The sequence below is a fragment of the Caretta caretta genome, chromosome 1, assembly GCF_965140235.1.
Source record: "Caretta caretta isolate rCarCar2 chromosome 1, rCarCar1.hap1, whole genome shotgun sequence".
NCBI classification, from domain to species: domain Eukaryota; kingdom Metazoa; phylum Chordata; order Testudines; family Cheloniidae; genus Caretta; species Caretta caretta.
This window is the reverse complement of record NC_134206.1, coordinates 333,939,389-333,966,370: the sequence shown is the minus strand read 5'-3', so window position 1 is coordinate 333,966,370 and position 26,982 is coordinate 333,939,389. Positions and strand designations below refer to the sequence as shown.

The 26,982-nt window shown below is 39.8% G+C and overlaps 1 protein-coding gene across 3 annotated transcripts in view; it reads left to right on the top strand.

Moving 5' to 3' along the window:
- Positions 1-26,982, top strand: part of CACNA2D1 (calcium voltage-gated channel auxiliary subunit alpha2delta 1) — a 690,472-nt gene that overhangs the window by 456,101 nt on the left and 207,389 nt on the right. For all 3 annotated transcript variants that reach the window (XM_048836497.2, XM_048836498.2, XM_048836499.2), the window contains exon 7: positions 25,208-25,339. In XM_048836497.2, the coding sequence (XP_048692454.1) occupies positions 25,208-25,339 (132 nt within the window). The remainder of the gene's footprint in view (positions 1-25,207; positions 25,340-26,982) is intronic.

Here is a 26,982-nt window from a genome sequence, read left to right as displayed (position 1 = left end):
GCCCCTGCAGATCCAGAAGCCCACATTTTATTCCCTACTGGACTTGTCTGTCATCCTGTGTTCTCCAGGCCAGGCCATGCTGAGTTCTCAACCCGCCTCGTCAGAGCTTCCCACTGTTGAATGTCAATCCATGAGTTACTGGAGCTTGCATTGTCTCTCTGGACCCCTTGTTGATTTAGGTCGATTTCAACCATTTTCTTAATGACTCTGTTCATTCCACCTAGACCGCAGGCTGACATGCACCTCTTAGTCTGCCTTGAGAGCAAACTAAATTATATTTTTTTCTCCCGTTGGGTAGCAGTCCAAAGTATAGGGGGAAACGGAGGCACACAAAGGACTCATAAAAATATTACAAAAAATTTGCACTTTATCACAGCTCCAAACCAAAAAAATCTGTTATTGGCTCAGATTTACTTCTAATCCATTTTCAACAATATGTTAATTACACGAGTACACTATTTATTTTTACAAATGACTAACTGATGACAGGAAGATGTATTGCTCTTTCTCTTATGCATTTATATGGCCGCAATAACTGTAGTTCACTTTCCCCACAGCCGGTGATATTAGCATATGGTAAAATGAGTGATCAAGACACTTAAGTAGGCTTGCTAACAGATGGCACCATGATGCAATCAAAAAGGCAGGATGCTACCTACATCAGCACATTCTTACTGGAATATTTGGTAGTGGTCAAATAATAGGGAGTCAATTGATATAATTTAACTGGTCAATAGACCAGTTTGCCAAGCCTACTGGAGTCCCCAGCAAACACATTAATACCAGACCATCCTTTCCCTCATGCCTATTTATTTTTTAAAAAGAATATTTTGAATCTTGGTGAGGTTTAAGCAAATATATACAGTGCTTGAGGGCGGATATGTATGTCATGTTCTGGCAATGCAAAACACTGTCTAGTGCAATGATAACTACACACAAAGAACCTTCACTTTTATTTTAAGTCTAAAATCTCTTACAGTCTTCTCCATACTCTTCAAGAGATCTTAGCTATAAATAATTCAATCTCTTCTGTTACAAGAGAATCTTTTGGTACTCTTCAAAGCAGAACAAGAAATAGCATCTACAGTCTGCTAAGCATCTTGCTTTCAGTGGAGTTAAATAAGATGAAAACACTCAATGTTGTTACAATCAATATCTGATATTGTTTTTTAAATAAGTCTGCGTGTTTTTTTAAGAGTTTATAAAAAAGAAGTTAAAGAAAGATACCGCTTTTTTGATGCATGTATCAGTTTTGTTTGTTGCACCGATTTGTAATTTATTTACCACTGATGTTTCAAACTCACTTCACTCAAGATTAGACTGACTTCCTAATACTTGTGCTGACTACTGGGAAAGTAGTTCCAAAAATGTCACTATCTGTAAATTAGAGAAATGGAAAAGAGGAGGTTCTATATGTTTATGGCAGGGGCCAGCAGCCTTCGGCACATGGCCCATCAGGGTAAGCCACTGGTAATCTGCTGGCGGGCTGCAAGACATTTTGTTTACATTGACCGGCCACAGGCATGGCCCCCCTGCAGCTCCCAGTGGCGAACCGCGGCCACTGGGAGCTGCGGGGGGCCATGCCTGCAGATGGTCAACGAAAACAATATGTCTCGCAGCCCGCCAGCAGATTACCCTGATGGGCCGCTTGCCGAAGGTTGCCGACCTCTGGTTTATGGCATCTTATGATGCTGTAGTAGGCACTGTTGAAATTTCAATGAGGGACCAAATGTCAGGCTTGGTCTACACTACAGAGTCTGGTTGATGTAAAGCAGCTTACATCAACCTAACTGCATAAGCGTCTACACTACAAAATTCCTCCCACCAGTTTAACTCTCTCACTATGCCAAACTAATAACTCCACCTCCACGAAAGGCATAGCATGTAGGTCAATGTAGTTCAGTCAACGCAATGTCCGTGTAGACACTGCATTATTTACATCATTTGTTGCTGCCTTTGACAGCTGGAGCCTTACCGCCCCAGGGCTAACAACCAGAGCCCCACGACAGGGCTCTGGCTGTCAGCTGCAGGGCAGCGAGGCTCCAGCTGTGAGCCCTGCATGGGGTGACGGGGCTCAGGCTGACAGTTTCCCACAATGCCCCACTTAAGTTGGTGCAAGCACTCATGGTGCACCATTGACAGAAGGAGCATAGCATGGATATGAAGAGCCAGTTTAATTAGTGGGGTGGCTTTTAGTTGACCTAACTTAAATTGACTTAATTCTGTAGTGTAGACATGCCCTCACTCTGTTAAATTTATCTTTTATCTCTTAAGACTAGACTAGTAATAGCAGTGAGATTTTTTTACTTGTTGCCCAAATAAGGTATTTGGTGTATGGTGTTTCATTAATGAACCATTAGCCTTATCCATGCACCAAGAAGTTATTTTCCCAATGTCAGGGACCACAGCTGAACCTGGACTCTGCTTATTGTCCTTAGCTGACTCAACTAATGAACTTGGCTTCCTGATTGGCTGAAGACTCCAGCAAGCAGTCATAAACCCTGCAGCAGCCCAGGGTCCCTGGCTGCTCAGTAGCGTTTCATACCCACAGTTGTGTTTCTGGTCCTGTTTCCTTTTCCTGCTCTCAGCTCCCTTCTTGCTCCTCGCCCTCACTCCGGATCCCCATTCCTATTCCTTGTCCCTGGTTCTGCTCCTGGTTTCCTGCTCCTGGTTTCCTACTCCTGAATTCTGCCCCTGCTCCAGCTGATACTCTGGCTCCAACTCCTGATTCCTGGCTCTAGCCTACTCTGGACTTGGTATTCATATTCAGACCACGACTCTGACGCTTGGTTTCTGGCTCTCGGCTCCAGCTTGCTCCCCAGACTTGATAACTCAGCTCCTTACTTGGCCACTAGGCCTGGCTACCTCTGTTCCAACCCTAAGCCAGCCTCCTCCCCTGATCATTAGGCAAGGCTGCCCACAGCCCAGTCACTGCACCCAAGGTAGACCATTTCATTATATCTGTTAACTGGCTTATTTTGTATGCATGTATGTTGCCAAACTGAACAGTAAAGCATGATTTAATATTTTGTGGAAGAGCAAATTAGCTGAGTAACATTCGATATAGGTTCCATTCTTCACACACATTTGCACTGCACAGCTCAAAAATTCAGAAAAACTGGCAGCCTTGGTGCAAAATAGACTCCTGTCATATTCATATTTGAGAAGAAGTTCTTACTCTGGGTGCAATCCTGCATGTATGTAAACATAGGAATCGGGGGACTACCCATATCAGGAAAGTTTATATTTATATATATATGGATTTTGTATCATTTACTTAAGCCTTGATTCAACACTGTATTACTGCACCTTTAAGCTGATGTAACTCTTTCGAAGTCAGTAAAGTTACGCTGATTTAAAATTGGAGTGGTGAAACGGACCCTGAAGCTATATCCCTGCAAAGCTTTCCTTTTAAATCAATGGAGTATTGTTTGAATCCAATGGCTGCAAGTTAAAGCTCAACAAATTCAACCTGGAAATGAACTTTTAAGTGAGGGTAATTAACCACTCTGTAACCACTGTGACAATTCACAAAGGACTGTGATGGATTCTCCATAACTGGTAGTTTTTAAGTCAAAATGGGATGATTTTTTCCAAAAGATATACACTAATTCAAATTGGAATTAACTGAGGAAAACTGTGTGGCCTGTGGTATGCAGAAGGTCATACTAGATCAGTGCTTCTCAATCTGAGGCCCAATTAGCACAGAGCTGTGACCCATGTGACATCCTCAGGGCCATACAAGTAGTATTGAATGCAACAAACAATGGTAAATAGGTTGAGAACCGCTGGACTAGATGATCACAGTGGTCCCTTTAGCTTGTAGTATCTATACATCTATTAAAAACCTACGAATGAGAAATGAGTGAAATCCTTGCCTTACTGAAGTCAGTTGAGTTTTGCCATTGACTTCAGTGGGCCATGATTTCCCCTTAAGTGTGTATTTCAGAATTTGCGCCACCAGCGTTTATTGTGATATATGGATATGTGTCCATGTATGAGGAAGTGGGCACAAAAGAGGCTTGAGATATGTTTGCACATGCACCTGTAATATATAGAAAGCAGTTCTTGTATGTAGTCTGACTGTAATTTACTACAGTGCAAGTGGAGGTTATTCATGCATGCAAGGTTTAGCATTAGACATCATCTTCTGCCTTGAGAAGTGAGCCTGCATGCTTAGTTTCTCATTTTCAGCTATGAAAAGTAAAATAAAACATGGTAGTGTGAATAAAGAATGGGTCTAAGAGGGTGATGTGTATCATGCTAAGGAGGAGCTTAGCTGTGCATTTCCACTTTTGGTCTTAGGAGCACTAACTTGGTGACAGCAAGGCAGGGCTCTCACTAGTGCAGGGTTATGTTTCCCTGCTCTCCCTGTCCTGATCACTAATCATGTTTTACTTTCTGTTTAATAAGTGTGATACCTATTCCATGCAGACTCAGGTTTAAAGCAGACAATTCCAGGGGGTATAGCCACTGGGTTATCTGCAGTGGATTTTTATTTGGGGATTATTTTGAAATAAAATAGCTATGGCTTCACAACCAATTAACCTCTGCTACTGAGGGCATGTCTAGACTGCAATAAAAGATTGTGGCTAGCTTGGATCAGCTGACTTAGGTTTGTAGGGCTCTGGCTGTGGGGCTATAAAACTGCAGAGTAGATGTTCAGGCTTGCGCTGGAGCCTGGGTTCTGAGACCCTATGGAGTCCCAGAGCCCAGACTCCCCACTAAGCCCAAACATCTACCCTGCAACATTATAGCCTCGCAGCCTGAGCCCTGTAAGCCTGAGTCACCTGACCTGGGTCATCTATGGCTGTCCTGCAGGCCTTTTGTTGCAGTGTAGAAGTACCCTGAGTGGCCAGTTTTACAGAGAAATGAGCTCTTACATATATGTAATAGCATGTTTCTGGATACATGTGGACAGCTTCAGGCATAGGGATGGAGCAAGATCATCAGCAAACTACAAATCACTGGAATGGCTCGTAGAAGCATAGTGTAGAGCTACTATACTGTGCATCCTGAGGGGAAAACAGAATAACCATTCATCTTCGCTTCTGCCTATTCTATAATAAGAAATAGACTGCATGAATTTTTGAAAACAAAATGTTGTTTTTCAGTTTGCATCCTGTTCCTTTCTAAGTCCTTATCTTCCCCATTCTATCTCCAGGTTCATATTCTATAGCTAGGCTATAAATCTGATCTTTGAATCATCAAATTTGAGCCTAGTGGTTATTGTTACTTCTTTCAAGGTTCATTGGTGACCAGGAACACCTGGATGAGTTAGATCTTGGATAAATATTAAATCACCTTTATATGACACATTGGTGGTGGTGGGAAATTATTTGTTGTCATAAGTTTGGCTGTTGCATCTATCATTGACTTTGAGCCTATTCCCATCATAGGAATATTGTTTCATCCTCCATCTTTTACACCACAAGACATGAAACATATGGCTACATTACATGTCACCATTTGGGTTCTTATCCCTCACATCACTTGATTTAGGCAGAAATAACAGGAAAGTAGATGGATTGTTAATAATTTTGTCACAGCAGCACTGAGTTGCCAGGGAATAGAATTAGCTATTACTGAAGATATGGAAGAAAGAGCACAAGGCATAGAGTATTGCTGCACAGATTGCATATTAAAATTAGTGTATATTATTTGTTTTGATTTAAATTCTTGCTGGTGTTTAAAAAGTATTTGAGTGTGTGTGTGTGTGTGTGGAGAGAGAGAGAGAGAGAGAAGATGGGTGTGGCAATATCTTTTATTGGACCAACTTCTGTTGATGAGAAAGACAGCTTTGGGTCAAAGCTCTGTGTAATCTAGAAAGCTTGTCCAAAGCTCTGTGTAATCTAGAAAGCTTGTCTCTCTCTCACCAACAAAAGTTGGTCTAATAAAAGATATTACTTCCCCCACCTTGTCTCTAATATTCTGGGATCAACACAGCTGCAATACCATTATATGTCTATCTAGACTTATAAGCTACTTGACAAGTCCCTTTACATTCTGACGTGAGCAAGAAGCATTAACTACCGATCCAACTGAGACATTACTTTGACAGCTTGAATAGAAGTCTCTTAATGGACAACTGCTGAAGTGTTTGTTGTTGTTGTTGTTTTTTGTAAACAGTGTATCTATACAGTATCCTGTGGGATTTAAATATTTTAATGTGTTTTTGCTTTAACATACTGCTGCTTCTTTTTGAGCCAGAGAAAGCCAAAGATCAGTAACGTATTTGTTAACAGACCAAATCTCACACGTGAAGGATTTTTTTTGCTTTTTGTTTTTTTCCATATAATACTTACTTACAAAATACTTGATATTTAATTAAATTACACAAAAGACACACTTTGTCAACAATCTTTCATTGTGCTGTTTTGCAGGTTGTGCTTTGGTTGGGTAGGTAGGGTCACATTTTACTTTTACCTTTTCCCCCCCCCATGAATAATTAGTATGTCTGGTTGAGCTGTTGTCACTCACATTGTCTCCGTACATCTCACAAGAATTAATCTTGCCTTACTTTTCTTGGTAGAGGGTTGTCAGCATTCTCCCCTTTACTGAAAGTAATTGCCCCTTCCATCTTATCCTGTCTGGCCTGTTCCTACTTTTCTGCTACTTCATTTTATTGCATTCTGGTACCTCTGTCTCTTTCCCTCTGCTCTGCCAACAATGTGAGCCTTGAATGTCCATTTCCCCCATAAGCATATCCTTGTCTTGTTTTGCATAGAATGTCCTTTAATCTCATTTGCATAGCCACTTCCCTGTCCACCTTCAAATCATTTCTCACTTCTACCAAAATGCCTATAGCAAGTATGTCTATAAATAATGGTGAGGTAGATGGCAGCTGGCATAGAGAATTGCTGGTATTCATTTAAAGCAAGGTGGGGGGGGGGGGTTAAATGGGTCACTTGTGCACATACCTACTATATGAAACTACCAGTTCTTATCTAGGTGATGATTATGGCTCCTCTCCCAATTCTCTGCTATTATTTGTTTCACTCACTTGTTTTTAAGATCTTGATTTTAAGATCTTCAGGCCATGGAAAGTACTTTCTTATGTGTTTCTACAGCACTTAGCAAAATGGGACCTTGTTACAAAGAATACATTAATAATAAGATTGAGTAATAATGACAAATGATTTATAACAGCACTTCCTCTTTTCACCCCTGTGCCTCAGTAGTTAGTGGCTTCTGAATATACAGTCGTTCATCTGCTTCCTCTTTTTATCATATGCTGTTGGACAGTATGCACTGGATGCATTATCTTTCTTTTCTTTTCAATATTATGTGACCATAAGAATATTGATTATTTTCCTGTGCTCAAGATATCTAGGCTTGTACTTTTCTGTGGCATATGGTGCCTTGAAGGAGGAGCAAAATCAGTTTTCCTCTGTTTACAAGTCTACTAGTATATATGGGGCACCTGTGGATTACTGACCAGAATTTTTGACTGCTAGCAGCTGAAATCCAATTTTGTGAAAACCAGATTATAGCCCTGGCTGGGGCTGTAATGCCTCCTTAAATGATGTCCATGCTTTTTTACCTCAGGCAGCGTTCTGGATCCCAGAGAGGAGCCTGTCATCAATAATAAACCATAATAATAATAAAAAAAGACCTGAAGAACAGCTCTGTGTAGCTTGAAAGCTTGTCTCTTTCACCAACAGAGGTGGTCTGATAAAAGATATTAACTCACCCATCTTGTCTCTCTAATATCCTTGGACCAACATGGCTTCAGCAACATTGTAAACATCAATAATGTTTGTACGTTTGACTTTTTGGTTACATACTGCTGATCGAGAAAAGAATAAGATAGACTTTTCTGTGTCAGTATCTGTCAAAACATAATAGATTCACAAAAAAAATGATCATTTTGAAACTTGTTTTAATGCCATAACTATAAACAATAGAATATATTCAAAGTATTGTCAGAGATCAGTTACCTGCAGCTAAAATGAGAGATTTGGTTTATTTTGTTGAATGCTATGTAAACCACACCTCTTCAATGGCACAAAAAGAAAGACATCTTTGATCAATAAGCCCTAAAAACATAGAGGGGGGCTTCATGGGTCCATTTTGGGCTTTGAGGAAAAAAACTCAACAGGTGATTTTTTTTCATGCATGAGACTTTACCGTACTGTTAGATGTTGTTAATTGAAGTAGCAGGAGCAAAGCACTCAGCAGATTTTGGATCCTGGAGCTGAACAACAATAAGAATACAAATAGCAATTTTATAGTGTGATATATTAGTCATTTGTATTCTTAATGTTCAGCTCAACAGGATACAATATCTCCTGAATGCTTTGCTCCTTCTCCTTCAGTTAACATCTAGCCATGTGGAGAAGTCTCATGTTTTAAAAAAAGTCCTCAGAGCACCAGAAGTACATTACATTATAACTAATATATAACATTTCTCCTCCTTCTAGGTGCTTGAGTCACTGTGCAGCATCAAGAAACAATTTAAAGTGTCTTTACAAACATTAAAATAGATGATCATTCTCTTAGAATTTAATATTTAGTTAGACCTGACAACAGCACTGAGAAGTAGGTAAATACAATTGTCCCCATTCTGCAGATGGGGAATGTGAGGCTTAGTATAATTGTGATGTGCCAGGTTGCTCAGGAAGTCTGTGTTAAATCCAAACTTTCAGACCACATGGATCGGGCCCTACCAATTTCATGGCCGTGAAAAACATGTGTCAGACCGTGAAATAAGTCCATCCCTGTGAAATATGGTCTCCCCGAAATCAACCAGGCTGGGGAGGGACAGGACTTGTCCTTCCCTTGCATGGTTGTTATGGGAGAGATCAGACCCACCCCCACAGGCAGCGCAGAAGTGAGGATGATACATCGTCACTTCTGCACTGCAGCTGCCCCAGGCTTGGGGCACTCCTAGCGGCTCCAGCGATCACTTAGGGTTTCCGTTCCCCACTCCCATGGCTCCTGCCCAGGTACAGGGTGCCAGGGCTCAGGGCTCCTGCCCCCTATGGCTCCTGGTCTCTGGGCTGCCCAGGCTCAGGGCTTCAGCCCCCACAGCTTCCACCCCATGGCTCCTGCCAGGGCTGGGGCACCTATTTTTCAAATTGGCTGGGGCCCCTGGGCACGGGTCACATGGGCTCATGCATTAATCCACCACTAGCTCTGACTAGCAGCTAGGAGCCCCTGGATGGGGTGCTCCCAGCAGGGGTGCTCCCAGCAGCACTGAGGAGATTGGACCTACCTCCACCTCTGGGAGCCTCCTCCAGCTGCAGGAAACCCCTCAGCCGCTGCCTTCAGAGCTGGGCTCTGAAGGCAGCACAGAAGTGAGTATGGCAATACTGCAACCTCCCTACAACAGCTTTGGAACCCTTCCCACCACAAGCCTCTTTTGGATAGGGACCCCCAGGGCTACAACACCCTGAAATTTCACTTCTGAAATCGTGAAATTAACCAATTTCAAGATCCCCTGGCCATGAAATTGACCAAAGTGAATCCTGAGTTTGGTATGGCCCTATTAATGGAGATTAATGGGGATCTGGTGCTGGTTTTCCTACTGGACTAGTGTCATGTGTATAGGACATACAGGGGAATACACTGGTTTAGAGTGTTGTCACGTCCTTTAAGTGGCATAGTTGCTCAGCTTTTCTTAGTGGGTCTTTCATTTTAATGGAAAAGGACAGATGTTCTTGGTAGGCGCATCGATTCTAGGGCAGATCCTCACCTGGTGCAAATTACCATAGCTCCACTGGTTTAGCTTCTGTTGAAGCCAATGGAACAATTTGCACCAAGAATGTGCCTCTCAGTATAGAGTGAATAGGTAGTAATTGGTTTCTAGACAAGAGATGGAGAACCTGAAGAAACCAGATGCAAATAGTATTTCTTATACTACATTCAACGATCTGTTTTGAACGTGAGATGATATCTTTTGTCATGCCCTGTACTTTTATCTTTGTATGGCTCTGTTCCGCTAGCTGAAACTGTGTGGCATCTGCTGTCAATTATAACAGATTAATATGGCCATAGCTGGAGCATTTCAAATCTGCTGCTGAAAATCACTGAGCAACACTTTATTCCAGATGGACTGACACATTTATTTAAGTACAGACCAGTGTATTGCCTGTTGACAGCATATCTTCTATCACTGGCAAGCCCAGTCAGCTATGTTTTATTAATCTGCTTTAATTTATTTGACCCTTCACTCTTAGTTCACCAGACCAGAATTATATCTGAGCTGTCTAACCGCTGTATGCAGTGAATGAAATCACAAATGGAGGCAGTGGTATCTCACTATGATGAGCTCAGTGTTGCTTAGTTATAAACTCATTTTTAATTGATTTAAAGAACAACTGTTCTTGTCTTTTCCTTTTTAAAACCAGTCCTGCAAGGAGGGCCTTGTACGTTTGGACAACAGTACCGTAAGATCATATTCTCAGCTGAAGTCAAAGATGCTATGAACAATATGCACCTGCTGAGGATCTGATCCCCAGTCTTACAGGTCCTCATATGTTTCATGTGCCATATGAACAATTTAATGTGCATAAATATTTGCAGGATTGGGGGCTGTTTGTTATATTTTACTATGAAGCATGGCCCCAAGTTAAGTGTCTTACATTAAACTCAGATTCCCATTTTAATATAGTCTCTATCTTATGAATTTGCAATACTATAAGTTTTTGTTGCAAGGCATGTGTTGGAAAAGCTAGTTAAATTATTCTGTTATTTGACAGGTGTTAGGGAAAAAAACAGTCCTGACCATTTTGGTTCCAGATGCTTCTCTTCGCTGTTCAGCAATTGCTACACATGGTTTTTATTTTCTTAAAGACAATTAACCACTGGCCCCTTCCTGTTTTATGGAATGAATTAAATCTAAGCTTCAAAAGAATCCATTCTCAGCAGTCTCTAGGATTCCAAAGTTCTCTTTATATAATTGTTACTAATTAGGAGTGGGGTTATGGCTTTTACGATTAAAATACCTGAAGCTTTTGCAACTACATTTTTGTAAAAATTAAAACAAATAGATAGTTCTTTGTTTTAAAAATGATTTGGTCTCTTCCTTACTAATGTTGCAGTTGCTTAAAGCTTTTCCTGCAGCTGTGTCTCTTGTGCTGGGATTCTGTAGACTCTCACAAGCTAAATGGGGTCAGTGTAAGTCAATACATGGATAGGAGACCTCCAACAAACACTTAACAATTACCACTTCCTATAACACCTGAGCAGTATGGTCCAGTGGTTAAGGCAGTAGCCTAGAGTTTGGGATAACTTTAAGTCCCTGCTCTGCTAATGACTTCCTGGATGACCTTGGTGAAATCACTTAGACATTCTGTGCCTCAGTTCTCCATTTGTAAAATGGAGATAATAGCACTTCCCTATCTTGCGGGTGTATTGTGAGGATAAAGCCATTAAAAATTGTGTGGTCCTCAGGTACTGTGATGATGGGGGCCAGGTAAGATGGTGGGCTGGGATAGTTGTTTATAGAACAACCAAAGAATAGGTGATATGCAGATGATAAATCTGAAATGTAGGTGCTTGGGGTGTATTGTGTGGCAGGGCTTAGCAGAAGGGTTTCCCCCCCCATTTTATGGGATTGAAAAAATATACTGCACTTGTATTATTTAAGTGCTTTGCATCTTTGATGTCAAAGACATCATGAACTTTAAGAAACATGCTTTCTAAAGTTTTGTTTGTTTTTAGATCTAAAGAAATTATAAGACTTGGGACTTCCCAACTCCCAGTCCTGTGTTCAGTTCTCTAGACCTTTCTACCAATCTATTAACTATAAACACAGCAGATGAAAGATGCAGGAAAAACTCTTTGATGAAACCATAGGGGAAGGGGAAGTAAAATCCTGGCCTTATGGAAGTCAGTGAGTATTTTGCCATTCACTTCAATCATGCCAGGATTTCACCCTGAGAGTAGGATATAATTTGGTACCATGGAGAACAAGGCACAGGAGTGTGTCTGCGTCCTATTCCACTTGGAATAGTACAAGCTGTTCCTTTTGTATAAATGCAGGAAGAGTATTTATAGCAAAAAAATCTTGGCAAGAGTCCTTGGGGAAATAAGCAGCATCACTGTCTGCACAGGCTGCTAGTGTCAACTCTAACCCCTCCAAAATCCCATAGCCCTCTGAAGAGGGAACAGCTTTATTAACTCTTCAAATAAGCATCCAGGACACAAACATGCTTTGGATAGAGGATTTTCTGCCTCATTTGTATTATTTGACTATTTGGCTTACTAGAAGGCATATGCAGTTGCATGGTGGGCTGTTGTTTCTGTATCCCTCCAACTGATTTCCTTTGAGGGAGGAGATCTCTTGTTAATGAATTTCTCCAGAGCAGCCATGCTCCAATCCTTTCTTTTATCAGCAGATTTCTCCAAAGAGAGAGAACCCTGATGCAACCTTTTGGCCAAGCAAAAATTACAGAGGTTAGGAAAACTCTGCTATTATTTAGGCTGGAAAAGTCATCCATGAGAATATTAGCATATCAACGAAGACCAAGAGTCTTTCATATCTGTACTACATAAACTGAAGGAACAGGCTTTATCTCATTGTCAGTTTTCTCACGTATGCTTGTTCATTGTATTCCTGTCATACTCAGTATATCTTGGATTTCTATAGCCTGAGATACGATTAGATAGAATAAACCAGTATGCCCATCTCCCCGTTGCTCATTAATCTTCCATTTACATGGGGATTAAATTAGTTTCCAGTAGCCAAATCCACTGAAATGGTCTGTACCTTTTAAATATTTATGAAAATGTCGCATCCCTTAAAGTAGATTTCCATATATTTAATTGAATGAACAAGTGTATTAGTGACTGCTTTACCTCTCTGTTGATTAGAGCCACTGTAAAAAATCTGCAATGTTTGTGGTTATCAAACTTGGCCTGTTAAAGTTGCCTTTCATTTATTTGTAACAAACATCAAACATATTTCTGGCTTTACAGGCACTGGCGTAAGAATAAAAGGAATGAAGGCTGTTAGACAGTATACTTGTCATAAGGAAAGTCTTGACAATTTGGTACTCTGTGAATGGTATGAAATTAATTTGTAATAACATCTCTGCTTTCAAGGAATTCTCAGACTACAAATAATATAAATTGTAGTGGTAGCGAGCATAACAGTTTATAGCAAACTGCAAAGGGGGAAAAAAGCTTGTGCTGTTTTGGCTTCCTTATGCTATAAAAAGGCACACAAAAATACTTTTTTTTTAAAAAAGGATTTTCTCTCTTGTAATTCCCCTTTCCCCACCTCCACCCCCCTCACTAAAAGTTTAGGACTCATCTAGGCTGGAATACTTTGATGTCCAAAGAACACCCCAGGTTTGAAATAAATTGATGTATTAGTTTTGAAGTTGTGTTTTAAATATTGGTGCATATGCAGCCGGGTTGTCTGTTCATTTTATTTTGCTAATTCAAAGACCTGAATTTTCCCCAATTTCAGCCATCGGTGGCCAGCCAGTAATGTAACTGCACCAGTGCAAACCCATAGATCAAATAGAATGAGCCATTATAATCTTATACCACTGGCTTGTACTCGTGTATCTTACCTTAATTTTTTGTAGAGTAACCTTCAGTGGTGCCAACAGTGAAGTTGTCTACACTAGAGGTTTGTGTTGATGTAGGTACATCAGTGGCTAAGTGTAATCAGGGCAGATTTCCTATGTGGACAAAGCTAAAAGCAGATTTTAAGTGTGCTAGTTTTTAAAAGAGCTTTTGAAGCCTGAATTACTGTAATGGTGGAGAAGATCCTAAATAAGTGATAACAGGTTTAGAAGCCCTGCCTCCTGAATTCTGTTTCAGCCTTTACCAGCCAGTCCCCTTAATAATACATTTGCAAAATGTTTGATAAATTATATAGCCGGACACTACAATACCTCTGTGAGGTCGGTAGCTGGTTCATGTTAGTTCACTGGTGCTTATATGCCAGTAGGCAGTACTTACAGTTTACAGAATCACCACCTATTGGCAAATGGGAAAAAAAAAACACCCTTAATAAAATGAGACTTCAGAATGAATGCAATACTAAGGGGTGGGGAAAGAAGGTTAGAAAGGCAATAATTCTCAATGCTATTTTCATGAAATCTAGCCCTTTCTTTGTTCTGTGTCAAGCCACTGGATCCCCTTTCAGTGGTAAAACAAAGCAGTTGTGTTTGTATTTAATTATGATTTGAGTTGGCCAAACTTCATTAGCATAATTCTGAGCATTGTTCTGACATTTTGGGGATCACCCAGACCAGTAAGGGAATCTATATCCACTGCCTTGTAATTTTGGGTGCCTGGGTGCTGTGCTGTTATAACTCAGAGCTCTGACATCAGTAGCCACCCTGGCTTCCACCAGCCTAGTTACTCCTTGCAGGTTGACCTCAACAGCCTCTTCCTCTCCTCAGTTCCCCAAATCCCGTAGTTCTTACCTACTAGAAACTTGGAATTTTCCCCCTCTGGTTTGTCACCCACAAAGGAATGAAACCTGCTCCCAGTTATCAGTTCACTTTGGTACATTCACTCCATACAGTTTGTGCAACAGAGACCTGCTTTGGGTAATTGTCTGGCTATGCCAAAAGAATGACAGGAGACATCAGCTATGGGTTTAATCAGGCCGCAGCTTTATTATTGACAGATGTCTGGGACTAACCCAGCAGATAAATTGTGTGCAGTGGAGGATTTATGTCCCTCCAGCAGATTCACTGCCAGGACCTTTCCAATTCCAGCCAATTCTGGGGCAGGGGGAGGGCTTCCATAGCTCCCCCCCCCCATTTATCCAGGTCCCTCCAGCAATTCTCTTGCCAGGACCTTACCGACCACGCCCCCTCGTAGGAGGGGGTTAAGGTGGACTATAATGATGTGGGGATTAGCTCCCTGCTGTACCAGTCATAGGAATCCCCAACTGCCCCCGGCTTGCTCAGTTACCAAGCACCTCTCCTTTATTCCTTTTCCAAGCCATTTTTTCATTCTTTTGTACCTTAATTTATGGAGTACCTGCACTGAACATCTGCTCTACACTTAAATAAAGAGTTGTGACACACAGCCTACCGCCCATCATGCTATGCATGAACCAAGCCTACCTGAACCTGCTATGAGGAAGGCGAAAAAGCCCCCAATGCACCTGGCCAATATAGTGGTAAGAGAAAAATTCCTTCCCAGCCCCCCTTAGTGGGACGGCTAGCATAATGCCCACAGCAGATACAGCTAAATACCTGGCATATTTGTGACATAATTAGGGAGGCTGGGTGGGTGCTGCCCAGCCTGTTCTGAGTAAACGAGGGAGGGGCCAGGCCAACTGATCTTTTTTAAACACCACATGCCTATGTGGTGAGTCATTTACCACGCTGACTGCTCTTTCCAGCAGCTTTACGTCTTCCCTCCTCTCCCAAGCCAGAAAGCATTGCCACCTTCTTCCCCCGGCCAGCCAGCCAAACTCCTCCCTGCTTAAGTGCAGGATGGCAAAAATAAACCAAATGTTTATTTAATAGAAAAATTGTAGATTCACAGATGAAATAATAAGGAAAAGTCAACACATGCAGGTTACACAGAAAATAAACATAAAGACACAATCTCAGGCTTTACACTTCTGTATTAGCTACATTTCCTTTTCTAACACAAGTTACCTATTGTTGAGGAACAGTTTTCCAGTGTGCCCTCTATCCTAGAGGGGATCCAGGGTTTCACAGACAGCACCCCACTTAGCCAGAAATTTAGGGAGAGCATCTAAAACCCTTCAAATCCAAGCCTGTTTTTTAATTTTTTTCTTCTTCTCTTTTTTCCCTGTTTCTCCTGGCATGATGACTCATAGTTATTCAGAGTGGGGGAAACTCTCTTGTGTCCCAGGGTATGTCTGCACTTAAAACACTGCAGCGGCTCAGCTGCGCCACTGTAGTTCTTTGTCATAGACACTACCTATGCCCATGGGAAAGGTTCTCCCATCGGTGTCAGTACTCCACCTCCCCAAGAGGCAATAGTTAGGTCAATGGAAGAATTCTTCCATTAACCTAGCACAGTCTACACTGGTGGTTAGGTCGGCATAGCAATCGCTCTCAGGGGGTTGGATTTATCACACCCCTGAGAGTTGTTGTTTAGTGAAGAAAATTCCTGGTGTAGACCAGGCCTTAGTTCTCCAAGCCTGGGATTTTCTTTTCAATTTCAATGTCTCTCCATTAACTTTAATGGTCCACCATTGTGTCTTCCTGGCTGGACAATGGAGGGTATTTGAAGTTGGTCTTGTGTAAACAACTAGCCTCCCCTTGCCTGATTACTTCATCCCCTGTTGTGAGGTGGTGGTGGTGTAGTTGCACCACAGTTACAATTACAATTTTCTACGTATATACACGTGTATACATTCATAACTATAACCTATATACATGTCTCCTAATGGCCATCAAGTTCAAAGTATTACAAGGTTTCATGAAAACCTTACTTGACATATATTTATATACAACAACATTGTGTATCACCAGTTGATTCAGTTGCTTATTCTTTGGGGTTCACACCCCCTGTTATCTCCTTTGGGTGTCTAAACCCTGACTGTTATAATTGTAAAACTGGAAGTTCAGAACCAACTAATATTATTGCGTTTGTGTTTGACATGGAAGAGACCGGAGCAGCAGTGGGGAAAGGGTGCAAATTAGAACAACAAGTGGGCAGAATAAAAAGATTGCAAAAAAAGGAATAGCAAAAATAGTGTCCAATCCCTCCAAAAATAGATTGACAATAGCATGTCTAGGGGTATCACTTGTGCCATCCTAGCTTTTGGAACAGGGATCGGCAACCTTTGGCATGCGTCCCATCAGGGAAATCCGCTGGCAGGTCGGGACGGTTTGTTTACCTGCAGCGTCCGCAGGTTCAGCCAATGGCAGCTCCCACTGGCCCCAGTTCACCGTTCCAGGCCAATGGGGGCTGCGGGAAGCAGCAGCCAGCACATGCCTTGGCCCACGCCGCTTCCCGCAGCCCCCATTGGCCTGGAACGACGAACTGCGGCCAGTGGGAGCTGTGATTGGCCGAACCTGCGGATGCTGCAGATAAACAAACCATTCCGGCCTGCCAGCGGATTCCCTTGATGGACCACATGCCAAAGATTGCCGATCCCTGTTTTAGAATTTTTTATCCTTAATAGATGGTATATGCATTAAATTACAAAATAAAAAACAACAACAAAAAATGCTTTTATTTTCAAGCTGAAGCCATTTTGAAAAATAAATGTGTTTAAATTATAAAGGAAAAAGATTTGCCAGCTGACTTAGTTCTGAGACCACTGTGAATTAAAAAAAGAATTCACAAGGTAGTAAAACCTCTACAATCATAAGATTCATCCATCCCTACTTAGGAGAGAAATGTACACTGCAACTGACAATAGGCCAGGGTACATTTTAAAATGTTTCTCTCTTGTTTTATATAGAGTGGTGAATAACTCATTTAAACCCTGTGAGTTCGTACTGGTGAAGCTTTTGATGCCTACTTTACATTTTATTAATTGCTCTTGTTGAGATGTAACACAAGCCTAATTTCATCCTCTGTTCTTGACATTTTTATGCTCATTTCCTTCTCCTGGGCATGTCTCTTTTTTATGAGCTTTTAGTGTGCCGTTCTTGCTATCAGCATGTGGCCGCTAAACCTGTCAGCTTACATCATATGGCATTGCCAATTAATTTTCTTGATTTGACATAAAAAACAACTGAATGTTAGGTTTCAGTGTCTTCTCTTGTGATTCATTAATAGAAGTATCTAATCCATAATGTCAGCTATGTAATGGGGAATAGAGAACTCATACATTTAAAAAAAAAAAGTACAGGGTATTTTACAATTTGGATGTCTAATTAAGAGTGTCACATGTATATCATAACATTATTCTTCAGCAATTTCTGATGTTGAAATTATTCAATATAATTGCTTTTTCAGAAACTTGCAATTCTTTTTGTAACTTTTTCTGTATTTCCTATGCTGTTTTTTATGCTTATTGCCTGTAAAATTCTGATTGTCCTGCAAAACTGAATCTTACTATGGGATGAACTACTGATTAAGGATAATTCCAAACTAAGGTTTTGCACTTTATTTGTAGTTAAAAGACCATGCACTAAAATATCCCATTGAAAATTTCTTCCCTGCTCACTGAACTATTTTTGAAACTATTAGAGAGAACAAATTTAGAACCATTTTTTTAGTTAGTTCTGTCCTTTAAATGCCAAGTTGGTACTCGGACAAAATGATAAATGGGATAGTGTTACTTTGTGTTTCTTCAGAGATTCCTGTTTAATTTTTGTTAAAGCAGACAAACAAAATGTATATAACTTGAATATAGCGTACTGATGATGATAATTTCTATTGCAGATGTTTATATTTCTTTGCATTCACCAATTTAAAAAATAAGAGTATGAATTAAGTACATTTGAATAATGGAATCATAGAAGATTAGGGTTGGAAGAGACCTCAGGAAGTCATCTAGTCCAACCCCCTGCTCAAAGCAGGACCAACCCCAACTAAATCATCCCAGCCAGGGCTTTGTCAAACCGGGCCTTAACCTCTAAGGATGGAGATTCCACCATCTCCCTAGGTAACCTATTCCAGTGCTTCACCACCCTCCTAGTGAAATAGTTTTTCTGAATATCCAACCTAGACCTCCCCCACTGCAACTTGAGACCACTGCTCCTGGTTCTGTCATCTGCCACCACTGAGAACAGCCTACCTCCATCCTCTTTGAAACCTCCTTTCAGGTAGTTGAAGGCTGCTATCAAATCCTCACTCGTCTCTTCTGCAGACTAAATAAGCCGAGTTCCCTCAGCCTCTCCTCATAAGTCATGTTTCCCAGCCCCCTAATCATTTTCAATGCCCTCTGCTGGACTCTCTCCAATTTGTCCACAATACATTTATATGTGGGTTTTTTAAAAATGTATATTCAGTGAGGTAGCTGCTCTAGGTATTATTTTAGAGATTTAGAATTAAATCAATAGGATCATGATTTGAATCTAAATAACTGAAAATGCAGTTAATTACTAATGTTTGCAGTAATCTTGAAAAATTTAGCATATTGTAGTTCAACTGCGCAATTATTCTTCTTATCTCTTTCTTTGTGTATGTATAAATAATTTTTCTTTTAGCTACAAATATGTTTTGGCTCAACACAATATAAAAATTAAGGAAGAAAGAATTTTGCAATATCTTAGAATTCATTTACCTACACAACTCAAAGGAGTGAAGAGTAAATATTTATATTTTTTAGAATTATTCAATGTGGCATTAATAATCATTGCTTATCTGCCTTTTATTTTGACAGAATTTGAGGGTTAGTTTCAGGGTTCCAGTATCTGTGTAGGTACTTATTTGACCCCAACACCCTAATATTGTAATTCTTCCTATATATTTAAAAAAGAAATTGCAATAGTGCTTGTTCTCATTCTCTCTCTCTCTGTCTGTCTGTCTGTCTCTCTCTCTCTCTCTCTCTCTCTCACTCACTTCTCGACTTGTAGAAGAATATCTTAATTATTTTATAAATATTTGTGTTTGTTTTTCTTTGTCAGTACGTGAGAGAGAACACATTAGTGGGGGAGAAGCCATGTCTAAAAAACAAATTCTATATTAAGTTCTGAAAAAGGTTAGTTCCATGATAACCCTTATCTTCTATAATTTCTGTCTTTTGCACCCATGAGCTTTCCCTTTTGATTGACAGCATCATCCTTCTGGTGGAATGCAGCTGTTGTGTAAGGTCATGTTTGCAGAGGGAGAGGAGATCTCTTAGGTAGCTAGGGCCATTCCCATAGAACACTTTGAATAATAGGATGCAGACATTGAACTTGTATTGAGGGATGAGCAAGCACAGAGAGTGAGGTGTTGCACTTTGGTGAGGTGTTTACTGTGTGGTTAAGCTGAAAGATTGCTTTTTGCTTCAGTTGGAGCTTTTTTCAGGGTGTCTAGTTTCTCTTTTGACATAATTTGTTTCAGTTATCTGGAGGTCATCACTGTGGCCAGGTCTGTGACCAGTATGGCAGGGTTAATTCTTCTGGCTAGTCACAGATGGAAGTTGTGGGGGTTTTTTGTTTGGTTTTGTTTTTGTTCTTGTTTTTTGCTAGCATGGCTATTTGTGCATCTAAAAACAAGAGGACCTTATAGCTGCAGACTGACTTAATGGTATGAAGACAGATGGTCTCAAAGCAGAGGAAAAAGTCACTATAGAGGCCACAGGTTCTTCAGAGAACTTCCTACCTACATAACCACAGCCTTAATAGAAAGAGCACACACAGGGAAAAACTTACTTAAATGTATGGTAGATGTTTTGCTTCTGTTGAGCTTTATATCATGGGAAAAATTGTACCTCACCAGGTCATACCTTGTGAGGTGAATTACCCCAGTATCTTCATTTGAAGCTCTGAAAATCACCAAGCTCTATTTTTTTTTAAATGGCCTTTTCAGGACTTTAGTATTTGTGGATACATCCAAAGATTTATATGTATGAGCCACCCAAGCACGTAATAACAATACTCTCAGTACCTAGTTTGTTTAGAAACTTACTGGAAATTACACTTTCATTCTCAGCCCCACATAAAATGTGATAGCTGTAAAAACTTTCTGTGATTGGTGACCGTATTTAGCACTATTTCCTTTAACATGCACCAGAAAGTGTCTAAGCTCTGAAAATGTAGATGAAGTGTACTGGTTTTGTAATAAAACATATGAGGCAGAAACATAAAATACATTTTCAGTGGAATTTCCGCAGTGTATGGACATTGTTGACTGGGGTTGTGGGGGGGGAGGGGCGCTGAGCGCAAGTGTGAACACTTAATAAATACACACATGTAAATATATCCTCCCTCCAATATTCCAGTATTTGACTGGAATAATATATAACATTTACCACAATAATTCTGCCTAAGTTGTGTGCATTTTTTTAAATCAATGAGTCAACTTCATTAAAATAGGAGATGGATACCCAGTGCCCGCCACCAGCACTCTAAAAGACAATCACTTTTATGTTATAAATGAATTGCTGAGGAGGTGCTTTCTGTTCCCTCCAGTGTATGCATAGCTGCATCATTAGGGAACAGTAGCTGACATCTTTTCAGAGATAGTAAATAGCTCTCAGGCTTTTCAAATAAAGTCATACATTGCCTTCTATTCAGGCCAGGCCCTATACATTAAATAAATCATCAAAACTAAGTTCTTCCAGTTCTGTTTAAAAGAGAGCAATAGTGTTGTGTTTTATTGATTGCATTTGCAGAGGCAGATTGAATCCAGGGCTTGTCAAGGCTCCTGAATCCCATCTCATAAACAAAAAGGAGGGGTGGGGAAGAGAAAAGACAGATGTATTTCAACGGAATTAGCAGGAAAGAATGATGTTGCCTATCAGATGATGATGAATTTAGTATTCTTTCCTGCCCATGTCAAGTGGGAGGTAGCAATAGAAGTACACTGAAGAATCAATCTCCAAAGACCAAGGCCTGTTTTTTAAGAGGATTTAGGAGTAAGCCAGTTATCATCAAAAGCTCGATCATCTTACAATGGTATGCTTCAAAAGATAAGGTAAGTGATCCTAGCAAATGTCATTTCTCGGTTGACCTGGCCACTACAACTCATCAAAAGTCCATTTTAGGAAGGTCCAGTTTTTCAAAACAACAAAAATAAATGAAAATATATATACTATAGCTACTATAAGAAACACTTACTTTTGGGAAGCCAATAGAAATCCAAATCTTACAGTTTAGATCATGGTCAGCTTAATTCAATATCTCTGGACTGATTTAGTTATGTACAAAATGAGTTGATATTTTAGGAGGGAGTGGTTTGAGGAATAGCTCTTTTTTGTTTGTTTTGTTTGTTTATTTAAGATGGCTTTTCTTAAGGTGAAAAGCTTCAGAAGCATTGCTGTTAGAAGTTTAACCAGAATCAACTATTCATCAGAGGTGCCAGTTTGAAATTGCCTGTTAGCAGCCATAGAAGTGGTAGCTCTCATTATCAGCAAATTTTGGCATGCTTGCTTATTTAAAGTGAGGGTATATCCATCAGCAACTGTAAAGCAGTATTAGCCGTGGAAGTGATGGTGAAAGCTATAATTCCTTACAATTATTTCTTCACTCCCTGTCCCTTTGGATGGATATTCTGTTTGTGATAGAAGCTTGTTGTTTTATAGCACGCACACAAATACCAAACCTCCTCCAGGAATTTTTAATGACCTTATGTTGTGGTATCTGAATAACAGCCTTCCCCCATTGCACTGTACTTTTGCTTCCAAGCACATGACATGTTGCTGCGGCCACAGTGAGAGAGTGAATTAAAAGGAAGTTGATGCAAATTGAAGCATACAATTGTGTGAGCTATTTCTGTAATTTAAAACTGGAGCATTCACTGTATTAATTTCTGGGGTGCTGGAAGGTTTGCTTTTGAAAATGTGACAGTAGAAATGCTACTCGTATCAATAGTAGCTTTCTCCCCGCTTTTTTTACTACTATAACTGGTGCTAGAGTGAGCTGCTTTTTCTGGTCCAGTTAAACTCCACTCATAAACTCCTGTTTTTAGGCATTCCGACTTGAGAGGAAACAGTTTTTTTCCTGGACTTTATTTTTTTTTCCTCATTTTTAACAAATCATTCTTAAAATGCATAAATAAGGAAAAAGTCTCTTTCACGTGCGCAAAAATATTACTTTAAGGCAAAATATAGTATGTATTCTAAAATTCTGGGGGTAGGATGCAGGGTGGTAGGGAATTAACCTATAAATAAAGACAAGGTTTAAAGTTAACTGTCTAGCACCTTTTTTTCCACAAATATCAGAAGAAGGGAAGGGATTTTGCCATAAAAAACCATGGAGAAAAATCAGAGGATTTATTAGTAGGTGAATTACTCTATTATATCAGTAAGGTCCTTGTCACTGTAGTATCTAGGTATTTCAATAATATGTGTGATCACTCTTTTTTCCCCCTTGTTAACCATTATTATTATTTATGCATAGGCTTTTCTGGGATATTCATCATTGTAGTATTTGAGCACCTCATATACTTCAGTAGATTTATAGGGGCATATCGTTATCCCCATTTTAAGCATGGGAAACTGAATCATGGAGAAATAAGTCCTTCCTAATTCAGCAAGGCACTTAAGCACATATCTAGCTTTACACTTGTGCTCAAGTTCATCGCTGTTTAGCAAAGCACTTAAGCATATGCTAAATCCCATTGACGTCAGTGGTCTAAGTGACTTGCCCAAAGTTATAACGGAAGTTTGTGCAGAGGTGAGGAAAGCACCTCTATCTCCTGAGTCTCTGTCCAGTGTCTTAATGCAAAAAACCTCCTTTTATCATCCCCATGTTCTTAGTTTAGAGGCACCTCATGCCAAAACTTGCATTGACTTCACTGGGGCCAGGATTCCACTTTAGGTATTTAGTCATGTAAGTAAGGTCCAGGAGAGAATCACTGCACAAATTAAAAAGAGTGTTACAAGGACTGTACAAAGACTTCAGTGCTTCATTACATAATTATACAATAGAGCAAACCTGCTCTAAAGAACATAATTGTACAATAAACATTTTTATAATGATAGTTAAGTAGTTACTGTACTGTGGGAATTGCTCCTCTTTCTCAAGTAAATATATATTTAATTAGATATTTGACAAAGAGACTGGGTATATAGATGTATTGGTTACAAGGGATCTGGAGAATAGGAGGTTTAATTTTATATTTCTCAAAAAGTCAGCATCTCAGAACAGAAAGCACTTTTAAAACTTCTCTGAAAAAATAAATCTTTCACAGAACATAAAGTGTACCAAATGTCCCGTTAGCCTTAAAAACCAAATATATGAAATTTAATGTTAGCATTTTATTACTTTAATTATAAAAACCTCAATTTAGAAGCTGATATTAACTTCAAATATTGTACCAAGTTTTATTCTTTGTCTTCCCTCCACCTCGCCTATAAAGCTTTGCAGAATGATCCATTTTTTTCTGTCTGAAAGATGGACTCACTTTACTTAGTCCAGCTTGAATTTCCTATAGACAATTCTGTAGAAATACAATAGAGAATTCTGATGAAAAGCAATATTCTACACGTATTTTGTCACTTCAGATATATTTCTCCCCTTTCCCCTCCCCTTTTGAGTTCACTGTTGGTAATGAGAGTGTCTCTGTCATCTTTATAACCTATGTATTTCAGTCTTGAAGCATTATTTATAATGCCATCAGACAAGACAAAGGAAAGCATTAGTGACCCAACCACCAACTAAAACCTTGCTCTGTTCTAAGAATCTGAATGCCAAGCTGGTGCCTAATGTGATTGAGATATCTTTGGAAATTAATAGGATTTACCACTGATTAAAGCACGGTACCATAATTCAACTTCATTATTTGTTCAGTTGATTAGTACTGTAGTGGAGCATTGTTCATAAAGCCCCTACTATCTTTTTCCCACTAAGGCATAGAACATGCTAATATAAATATTTGCAAAAGTAACACAAGCATCAGTCCAGGGCAGCTTTGTGACTATGAATTTCCATGTCACTGGCCACTTAGTGTTTAGTGCTGATCATGCTTAAGCATATGAATTTCCTTGTAGCTCAAGTTCACTGTGGAACTGACCCTGCTCATGAATATTAATGTCCACAGAACTGATCTTTCTGCAAGTGTTCACATCCATAAACATGAAATCCTGTTAACTTGCAATAATGAGCACTGCCTTAGTTGCTAGTCCCAGCTCGGTTTTGCAATTCTAATGTTGTTTAATTCATTGTTTTCTCTTTTCCATGGAATCCATCTTAAATAATCGCATTTAGCTTGAAAGAGAGACCTTTGTTACATTTTCCTATGACTTATACATCTTTTGTTGGTATCACCTTGCTTTGTCTCATGGCTATGTCCTGTGATCAAATAGGTTATGTGGTTACATCCTCTAATTTACTTGTCATTAGCCTGGAATCAAGAATAGAATGGCCCATCAGGAACAACATATTTCACAGAAGAAATTCAGTATCCAAAAAAATAAGAATAATCTTTGCATACAGATGAATCACTGGGAAAAAAAGCAGTACAGGAAAATTAAAGAATATTAATCCTTTCAAGGAGTAGGACTGTATTTCCTCAAATTTACTCTGTTGATTACTTAAATTACGTACTCTCTAGAATAGTTGTTAGAATAGTTTACTCAGTTCCTGCACCATATTTGTCATGTTAAATCTTTCACAATTTTTAAAATTCCTGTAAAGAATATTAGCTGCTAATTATGTAAATACTTAGCTTTGTAATACCAAATATGTTTCCTCTTTTACAGCTACAATAGTGTTAAATGAACTCAACTGGACTGGAGCATTGGATGAAGTATTCAAAAAGAACAGAGATGAAGACCCAACTTTGTTGTGGCAGGTTTTTGGTAGTGCGACTGGCCTCGCCAGGTATTATCCAGGTAATTGCCAGCTTATAAACAAATAGCATGTCTCCCAGAAATCCCAGTAAGGCATTTCCCTTTATTTATCCAAGCAATCCTATGACAATTAAAGGTAACTTAATTTTCTCAGAACAAAATTATAGATGATCCATCTTCTTAGTTACCCCACTGCAAATTAGAAGCAACTCTATTAACTCAGTGAAACTGTCTTGGTGTGAGAGGGGAAAATGGGTTCAGAACATTTCATCAGCTGTAACTCTGCACTAAGGGATGGGTTTCAGGAGTATAATGTTGCTTGGAATATTGTGCATCTGCATTGTTTCCGTATGTAGTTCTCTAAAAGTATGTCCACAGTTCAAGCTGGGAGTGTGATTCCCAGCTCTAGGAGACATACTCCTGCTAGCTTTCATCCAGCTAGAGGACCAAAAATAGAGTGTAGGGGTGGCAGAGTGAGTGGTGGGACAGGCTCGCTTGCTATAAGTCATAACCATCCGAGATCATAAGCAAGTATTCAGGGCAGCTAGCCCTGGCTCCCGCTACTCACACCACCATGGCTACCCTCTAGTTTTAGCATGTTACCTTGATCAGAACTTGCTCAGGTATGTGTCCTTCAGGTGAGAATCACACCCCCAGCTCAGAATGTAAATATGCCCTATATGACAGCAGAGGAAACTACAGAATAATGCTGGAACATTTGCTGGTGAGGTTTGCACCTTACATGTTTCACGAATGCTTGACTCAGTAGCTTGGCAGACAGTCTTGTAGATTAGGCACAATTGTATGATGATGTATTTATTCGCCAGATTCAGGACCTCCAACAATTATGGCCATGCCACTAACCCTAAAACTAATTAATACAACTGGAGTTCTTTTAACCTGCTTATATTCCACCTGTCAAATAGTCAGCTTATTGTATCACAGGTTTCAGAGTAACAGCCATGTTAGTCTGTATTCGCAAAAAGAAAAGGAGTACTTGTGGCACCTTGGAGACTAACCAATTTATTTGAGCATAAGCTTTTGGATGCAGTGAGCTGTAGCTCACGAAAGCTTATGCTCAAATAAATTGGTTAGTCTCTAAGGTGCCACAAGTTCTCCTTTTCTTTTTATTGTATCACAGTAAATTAATGTAAGAAGATGTATATTTTAATGGCTTTTAGTCTGTTGATTGAATATGTTCCATAAGGATCATCTATTACAAAGATTTGTTTTATATTAGGCATGTTCTCTACACTGGTGCTTTTATTGTTGAAGTTGTCCATTCTTTTTAAAATTACACTATAACCAGCAACAGCATGAAGTTTATGTACATTATCGTGTATCTCCTTTACCTGTAACTGGTTAAGAAAAAATGTTAGGGTGTTCCTCTTCTGTTCAGGGTGGATTACTGGCATTTCTGAGGGTCCGGAGGTTTACATTAATACTGTTGTTGTATGATTAGCACAAGTGGCTGTTAAACTCCCTCGGGGTAGTTGCGAAAAAAGATATATAGTACCTCAGTCCGGTGGATGTCACCATGCTGTTAGTTGATGAAATAACTACAGTGAGAGGTAATGAGTAAATAATAATGAAAAGGCTACTTTCATGTTTCCCTTTTTACAAGGTTCTCTATCAGTATACTTATGTGGTACATTAGTGCTGTGCCTTGGGGTCACTATTAAAAG